The 8,867-nt window shown below is 38.4% G+C and overlaps 1 protein-coding gene across 1 annotated transcript; it reads left to right on the top strand.

Annotated features, from left to right (window-relative positions):
- Positions 1 to 5,495: 5,495 nt before the first annotated feature.
- Positions 5,496 to 8,321, top strand: si:ch211-146l10.7. The gene is made up of 3 exons (XM_005162596.3): positions 5,496 to 5,603; positions 5,679 to 5,740; positions 5,824 to 8,321. The coding sequence occupies exons 1-3, from the start codon at positions 5,551 to 5,553 to the stop codon at positions 8,259 to 8,261; spliced, it is 2,553 nt and encodes an 850-aa protein (XP_005162653.1). The 5' UTR covers positions 5,496 to 5,550; the 3' UTR covers positions 8,262 to 8,321.
- Positions 8,322 to 8,867: the final 546 nt, after the last annotated feature.

Genomic DNA, 8,867 nt, shown 5'->3' with positions numbered 1-8,867 from the left:
TTTGTGAGTGGACTGTAGTGGTTTTTTTTTTTTTTTTTTTTTTTTTTTTTTATTATTATTATTATTATTATTATTATTATTATTATTATTTTATATATATATATATATATTTATTTATTTATTTTGTTGTTGAAGTTGGTGGTTCATTCTCCTGTGGGTAACACCTCATAAATCAAGGACTACTCAAAGGAAAATAATTAACATATTTTGTATTTGAAGACTGAATGCAATAAAAAAAATTTTGTGAAAAGTCTGATCAGTAAAACATCAATATAGGACGGTCTCACCACAATCTCAGGGTAAGTATAAAGTAGAGGAACTATGACGTCAATTTGTAAGCTAAAACCTGGAAGAGAGTTCCAGTTCCCTCGTCCCAAAGTCAATAGGTTTTTTTTTTTAAATGGGATTTTAGGTAAATCGCTTAAATAAGCTTCGTAGCTAACAAACTCAAGATACTTTCACATTTTATTCTACAGCATAAAACACATCAGTTATATTACACTTGATTTTTTATTAATCGGTTATGCTTCTTTAAAAAGACTTTAATCAAGTTGCTAAATGGGACTACAGGCTGTGTCGGAGGCATTATACGTTATCGAGCTGAACTGGTCTGGAGCGCAGCTCGCTTGTGTTGGTAATTTGGATTTGTGATTTAAGTATTTTCATGAATAGTGTTTTATAATTTGTAGTATTTTTCTAATTGGGAATTCATATTGTGTGTAGATAGTGCCTTCACATGTAAAGGTTGTCGAGACAGATTCTCTTTTTATTTACAGATTCTCTCTCTTTTATTCTCTTTCCTGCTCTCAGCAATGCAAACGTGAATAAATGTGTAAAAAAAAAACACATATTAACGTAATTTCACTATGATCAATAGATTTTTCATTGAGTTTTTCTTCATCTGAACATATTTAACTGTCAAAACTGCAATATTTACACTCCTTCATAAAACATATAGCATATGTGACTGTATAGGCTGCTTTTCCCTGCACTTCAGGACAAAAAAAAGAATATTGAATGTTGTTCTTGATCCATGATGGAACTTGCAGGCATTTGATAGACTTGTTCCTCACGCCTCATTTCTGTTGTCTGTTAAGGTAAGCTGGCTGTGTGCATGCGAGCAATAACATTACACTCATTTGAATATGTCTGATGCTATGTTGGCACATTTATACATACAGTTTTAAAACTTTTACAACAACCGTAAAGCAAAACAGATGTATTTCCCACATGAAAACTATCCAAAAGGCACGCAGGTCTATGTGTTTTTGCATATTTATTTGTGTATAATATACAATGTGGATTATAATATAATAAACAAAGAGATTAACTCTTTGTAATGGAGCATATTTCTAAAAATAAGCTTGAAAAGTTGTCTATAGCAGGGTGGTGCTGACGTCACAGACGAGCACCCCGAGGGCAGTGTAGTCCCTTTATAGCCTAATGATAGCATTTAGTTCTCGCGTTTGCAGTTAACCAAAAGTGCTCAAAATTGTATTTCCGTGTGAGGATTATCCGGCTTGACAAAACGTGTAAGTGTAATGAACAGTGTTTGAACACAGAGCTTATTATTCACAATCTTCGAAAAGCCTATAGGAAAATCCTATAGGGAATTTATTGAGGGAACCAGTTTTATGCTAGCAGCCGATGTGCCTAAAAAAATGACGTCATAGTTCCTCCACTCTATTGACCTTTTGATTTAGTGGCTAATTCATATCATTTGTGTGATCTCTTTTAGTATGATTTGCTCATCTTCCAGTGTGGGTTAGGGGTGGGGTTTGAGGTTATATTTTAACAAGCAACACCACTGCATCAGTGAAACAGAGAAAGATAGCGTAGGGAAACAGCTGCTTAAGTTAATGCGGAATTTTACACTTGAAGTATTTAAATATTTAAGCATGGTAAAATAAGTAATGTTATGTGTGAAGTTTATAACATTTTTACACACATTCCTACTTTTATACCTGTTGATCAGTTTTATTAGATTTAAAAGTGCACTTGTGTGTCTGCCTCTATTGTTGATCAAGTGATAGAGGTTGATATGACATTTAGAATGTAAGCAGAACTAAACAATAGTTTTTAGAACGAGTAAAAATCCCATTAATCAACTTACAGTACATGTCAAGGTTCAGTCAATTTTGGCTAATTATTTATTAAAAAAGGACAAGCCATTCTTGTATGTGAATTTGTTCTTTGTGTGACTGAAATGTAGGCAATAGCTATGTGTCCATCCAACAATATGAATTAAATTTATGTGCAAAACTGGAATAGCCTAACGCATAAAAGATGTGCGAATAAAGCAGCGTTTCCATCCAATGAATCAAAAAGAACAACATCGTCACTTCCTGAATAACTGGCACCAAATATCAACAGTAAAAACAGAATTTACTGCGGTAGAAGAAGCTGCATCAATCTTTTCTTTGTTTAATAAATGTACTTGCGTCTCAGAAGACAATGCTGACACTCAATGAACACGTGGGGTTGTTTGAAGCCATGAGATGCGATGATCAGACACTCTTGACACGCTCAAGGGGCCTCATGTATCAACGCTGCGTACGCACAAAAACTTTGCGCATGCTAGATTTCACCCTGAGAATCGCTCACGTTTGGATTTACTAACGATGAACTGAACGTGGGAATTTGCGCAGCTCCCTACCAGCTTTATGGCTGGCGTACGCACATTTTTTTTGCGTGTCTGTTTTATTTCCATTGGCGACTCCTAGAGGCAGTTGTGTTAAATTGCACTCTACAAAGTGTGAGACGGGTTCATCCGCATGTCTAGTATATAAGGTTTCCGTACCATACAGTTGACCATGCAAACATTAAAGCGCAATTTGCAGCGGTCGCCGGTTTTCCCAATGTAATCAGAGCGATCTACTGCACACATATTTCTATAAAGGCACCATCTGAGGATGAACTGGCATACGTGAATCAGAAACATTTACATTCAATAAACGTGCAAATTAAATTTGATGCACAGACTTATTAATGATTCCTACTTGTCTTTCTCATGATAAAGAGTATATAGGCAAAATCTGATATGTAGCGGGGGGAAAAAAAAGAGTAAGTTCTTTAGCCGCTGGATTCGAACTGAGTTTATGCTTGAATGTGTCAAAAAATGTTGCCATGGGTTTAATGAGCTGCGCTACTTAGGCTGTTGAAGGTACTATACAATTTTACACCTATAGATCTCACTATTTCTTTTTAATCCACTCAGTGCATTGTTCAGACCCAACTGTGTTAACCGCATCAGCTAAACTCTCCCAACTATAAAAAAAAACTCTCCCCACTATAAAAAAACTCTCCCCACTATAAAAAAAAAAAAACTATTTTTTTCTTTCTCTTTTTGCTTGATTTTGCCATTGCCTTTTCGTTGGGTTTTGCCAAAGTAGAGTCATTAGCATATTTATACGGGGGCGGAGGCAGGGAGAGGTTTTGTGCTCGTGCATGTTGCGCTCAGTTTCACGTTCATTTAGATGTACAAACAGAATATGCGTGAGATTCAGTGTACGCAGTGTTTCATACATCTGAATTTTTTTCTGCATACACACTTTTACAGCTTAGTGCATACGCAATGTTTTAGTATGATTTCCATGCAAGTCTTCGTACATGAGGCCCCAGGTGCTCTGGAGGTAATTAATAATATTGTACAATAATACTGAAACGGTTAAGGTGTTTTATAAACAACAAAACAACATTTCAGATGTGTTGCAGTGTGCTCAGCCTACTGGTTAATCCATTCACAGACATTTTCATCATCATATGATCTCTTATAATAAACCTTTTTTTTTAAGCACATATTGGAATTTGTTCAGTAAAAGTGTTTCCCTCGCAGTTTATGCACATATTTTCTTATCGAATAAATGTTTATCCTACTCAGTTATGCACATTTTTTATGCATATTTTTAAAAGTTATGAGCATCATGAAGTTTTCATCAATCATTTTTATGCACATCTCCAAAATGAGCATCAAATAGGTGGGTAGAAATTTAAGTCTAAGGCGAGAAATACAGCTTCGTCTTTAAAGAAATAGAAACTGAGAGATTAGAGAATAAAACCTGCTCCTGACCAGGTTAGGTTCACAGGGTAAGTTACCAGAGTAACTGAGTCTGAGTTAAAGTTACCTCTCTTTCAAAAACAGGCTTGACTCACCCTGCTTTCTTGAGTTTGACAAACCTGCCATTTTGAAACTGAAAACCCAGAGATCTCTCATTCCACGGTTAAAATACTCTGAGTTTTCACTTAAGCTCTTTTCTAAAACAGGCCCGAGATCTAGCTGGACATTCCACAACAGATCCAACTCCACAGCCCAACCCCAGATAAGAAAACATTTTTTGCAATATAAATTGTAACTGAAAAATCAGCATGAAATGCAACCATTTTCTTTAAAGATGTTCTTTTTTTTAGTTCACCCCATGGCATGTGTCAGTTGTAACATATCATGGGGTCAGATAACATTATGATTTCAACCAGGGTAAGTTGTAACCATCATCGGTGGCATAGCAGAATGTAGGACATGCATAATGCAAATGTTAGGGTTCATTTCAGTCGATCTCTGATGTTTGTTAAATCAATCATTAACTGAATAAAATGATTGTTAAATTTGAATTAATGACCAATGCGAATACACTAATGCATTAAATCCCATATAGTACATGTTTCACTTAAATACATAACCAAACCAAATTTAAAATAAGTATTGTAAGCCTCAAAACATGTCTTATTTGTTCCCTCTCCCTCTCTCTCACTCATAACTAGAATAACCAGAATAACCACAGTTCCAAATAATGTCTTACACTATTTGTATGACCAAAGATAAAATATTAGCCTATTTTCAACTATTTTTGCTGCTAATGACAAAATCATTTACTGTGCTGGTAAGTTTCTGTTTCACTTTGACTCTTTTAATCAAGTTGTTTGATCACAGTGATCCAGGACAGGCTTTTCAAAGCTATTCTCAGCACTGAAAGCCAGTTCGCACATCAGATGGCAAATTTAGGCATTGAGAACTTTGTTCAGAAAAATGCTTGAAAAAAAGATGCATTGTGGACATTTTTAAATGTGAAATTGGATTCTTTCATTAGATCCACGAAACAGCATAGCTATTTAGCAAACACCAATTCCGCTGAATATTTGTTAGCAAAAGCTAAAGAGGGTCTCATTTTGAATATAGCTACACACATTTGAAGTAAACGGGCCAATTGCAGACTTTTGCTGACATTCAGTTAACCAGAACTTTTTACTCTTTTCTTTATTTAATGAAGAAAGTATGCATTTTCATTTAAGAATGTGTTTATCTCTCTTCCAAGACATAAAAAGCTTTAAATGTATAAATTAAATTACATACCATGTAAATAACGTGCAACAGTTGCCACCTGAAACTAATGATGATCCATTAGACATTCCTGTGACAATTGATTGGACTGAGGCAATAATCTAGCCAACTGACTGGTAGCGCACAAACTATAAGAAGGCCAGTTTAAGACTAATACTGCATGGTTTGGTGAAATTTTTCTTTGTATTTTGCAGCTGATGTGCTGAGGGTAGTGGATGGTTGTTTTGGCTTTGGTTGCTATGCGTGCTACAACAATGTGGATTTTAAGGTATGTTGTTTTGCTTTGGTTCTTAATTACGTTTTACTATTTAACTTGTTTTAAAAATGACTTTCTCTTTTGCAGTTATTCCTTAGCAGTACTTTTAGCCCTTGGTGCATGTGATGACGATGATGGTATTGCAACTGGTAAGGTTTATTTGTTTTTTTTTTTTTCCCAGCATTATTTTAACTTGATTTGTTTGCTTTAATTGCTTGTTTTCCTCTTGTAGTCTATGCCTACAGCCCTGGTAGCAGTGGAGTCAATCCTGTATCTAATGATCCTGGTCAGTCCAAGCAGGAAGTGAAACCAAGTCTCTCTAATTTTTATGGCTTGACTGATGTATCTGGACCAGTCAGCAAGGATACAGTTAAATGGGGCTTTGACACTACCTATAACTCTCAGGCTGGCTCTTCAGGCACTCCCATGATAAGTGAAAAACCAGGCTCCGAATCGCATACAAGCCAACAAGGATTTCAAGTTGATTCGGTTGGAAGTGGTAGTCTTGTTCCTGGCTCTGTGGGAAATGCAGTGAGTATGGGCATGTCTGGATATGATACAAGTCAGTCAACCACTGTCCAAGGCGCTGAAGTCATCAGTTCTTCTGTCCTGAGCCCATTGCAGCAAAGCAGTTCTGTTTCTAAGCCAGTGCAGGTAGTTTCCTCAAATCCACTTCAAATTAGCAGTACATCTGTGGTTAAGCCCAGCAGCCAACAATTAGTGCAGACCATTTTCCAGTCCAGCAATGAGCAACCGGCGAGTTCTGGAACCATGGCCCAGTCTAACACTTTGCAGTTATCCCTGCCCAGTGGCCAACAAATATCTCAGACTAGCTTCCAGTCTGCAGTGCCATCGGGTAAAAGGCCCCGTAAGCCTCTGAAAGGCAAACCCCACCATCAAACTGGTTCCAGGCCAGGTCACAATGTGCCCATCAGCTCGAAACCTTCCAAAGCCTCACAACCTAGCTTATCGATACTACAGTATGGTAGTGTGCCAAGTAGCCAAGCAATGGCTGGCTATGAACTTGTGAGCCAGTCAGGCAGCCAGCAATCAGCCCAGTCCAGTGGCCAAACTGTGAATCAACCAGGAATCATACAAACTCCCAGTGTCATTGACATCTCTGTGGTCCAGCCCAGTAGCCAGCTGATTCAACAGGCAGTTGATGCCTCTGTGGCCCAGGTCTCCAGCCAGCAGCTTTTACAGGGCAGTCAATCTGTTTCCCAGTCAAATAATGTAGATGTGGTTGATGGAAGTTATGTTTTTGTGGCACAGCCCAATGGAGTGACTCCTCTCAAGCATCACAAAGGTAAACCTCACTCTGGGTCAAAGCCTTCCAGTAATAGTCCTCTTCAGGCACTTACATTTACTTCTGTAGATCAGTCCAGTAGCCAAATACCAGTACAAACCATCTACCAATCTGGGCCCCAAGCAGTTCTTCAACTGCCAGTACAAGCCAACTACCAATCTTCACCTCCATCCAAATGGCAGACACTGGTACAGGGTAGTTACCAGTCAGAGGCTCAGCCTACTTCCCAGCAGCAAGGACAAGCCAATTACCAGTTTGGGCCCTGGTCTGTTGTTCAACAACCAGCACGAATGGTCTACCAGTCTGCTAGCCAGCCCACTGTGCCACACCTAGTAGAAGCCATCTACCAGTCTGCTTCCCAACAACCAGCACAAGCTAGCTACCAGTTGGTGGAACGGCTAGGTGTCCAACAGCCAGCACAGGTCGGCTCATCTTTAGGCCATCTGCAACCAGGACCATTTAACTATGAGTATGTTGTCAACCAGAATGGGCAAACCCTTTTCAAGCCAGTGCAGTCCCATAAGATTCATCAGACTGGCTCCAAACTGTATTCATGCCAAGAGCTACCAAAGCACGGTTACAAGCGGAGACATCACTCTCCATCTTCACACAGTATTCCAAACCTTGCTCAGGTTATCAAGCCTGTTATTTTGCCTAGTGACCCGATTCCTGTGGATGTCAACTTCCCTAGCCCCCTCACATCTACTTTCAGACCAGCAGATCTGCCTAGACATCCTAGCTTGCAGTCTGTAGTGCTTCAAAGTGAACAGCCAGGTGTGCTTGAGGTCCAACCCAGTGGTTTGTCTCTTGCCAAGCCTGGACCAGTGAGTTATACTTTAGTATCTCTGCCCACTGGTCATCCTTCAAGGCCATTGCAGCTGCCTAACTCCCAGCCTCCAACCAAGCTATGGCAATATCTGTTTTTGCCCATAGTAAAGCCAAACAAACTGGAGTATTCCATCTTTGAGGCGCAAGTTCTCCCTAGCCATGTGTCTTCTGTTCCTGTACAGTTTGTTTCCCAGCCTCAAATGCTCCCCGCTAGTCTGTCTATCACTCAATCCAGCTCTTCCCCGGCTGTGCCAGTGCAGTCCAGCAATCAACCTCAAGTAGTGTCAAGTTCTGAGACTGTATTCCAGCCTGTATTGCAGACCTCTTCAGCGGTGGTGCCATCAATTTCCCAAACCTGGAGTATCCCAGTAGTGTCAAACTTTGAGTCTGTGTTACAGTCAGTGAAACCTGAACTTCCAATTCCAGTCCAGTTGAATTATCAGACTGTCACAGATCAAAATGCTCCTGGACCTGCTGGAAGCAATAGGCATTCATCATGGAAGTTGCTTAAGCTGTTGCAACAAGTGAAGTCCTAGGTGTTTGTTTGCTGTTTCCTGATGTATGCTTGCTTTGTTGTTAATAAATTATTGTGGACTTATTTGTGTATGGATATTTTTTTTTTTTTTAAATTTATTATAAAGTTTCAAACTTAACTGCTTCTGAGAAAAATTGAACATTCAAAATTTAAGAAAAATCAATTTTACAGAAACTTTATTTCCCTTCTTAGGACAAAAAAAAATCCAATGTACTGACAAAATACATGAGTAATGTAACCATAAATTGTTAAATGCACTGCTATTTATATGCTACATATACGATGCTTGATTTAATGTGTTTATTGATGATTAATTCAGCTTTAAAATCTACTTGTGTAAAACTTTTTTTTTTTTTTTTTTTTTTTTCATGTGGTTCTTAAGTTTTATTTTAAATCTAAACAGAACATGTATTGACAAGTGTCCAAAGACATGTGGTAAAGGATTAACTAAAGAGTGTGTGGAAAAAGTGTGAGTGGTGGCATGCAGATTGGTGATCTCTAACGTAGTGCTGGTTTGTGGCTGGAAGGGTATCTGCTGTGTAAAATATATGCCAAAGTAGTTGGTGGTTCATTCCCTGTGGGTTATCCCTATTAAATTAAGGACTAG

The sequence above is a fragment of the Danio rerio genome, chromosome 24, assembly GCF_049306965.1.
Source record: "Danio rerio strain Tuebingen ecotype United States chromosome 24, GRCz12tu, whole genome shotgun sequence".
In the NCBI taxonomy this organism is placed as follows: domain Eukaryota; kingdom Metazoa; phylum Chordata; class Actinopteri; order Cypriniformes; family Danionidae; genus Danio; species Danio rerio.
The sequence above is the reverse complement of the archived record's forward strand: the minus strand, read 5'-3'. Positions and strand labels throughout refer to the sequence as shown.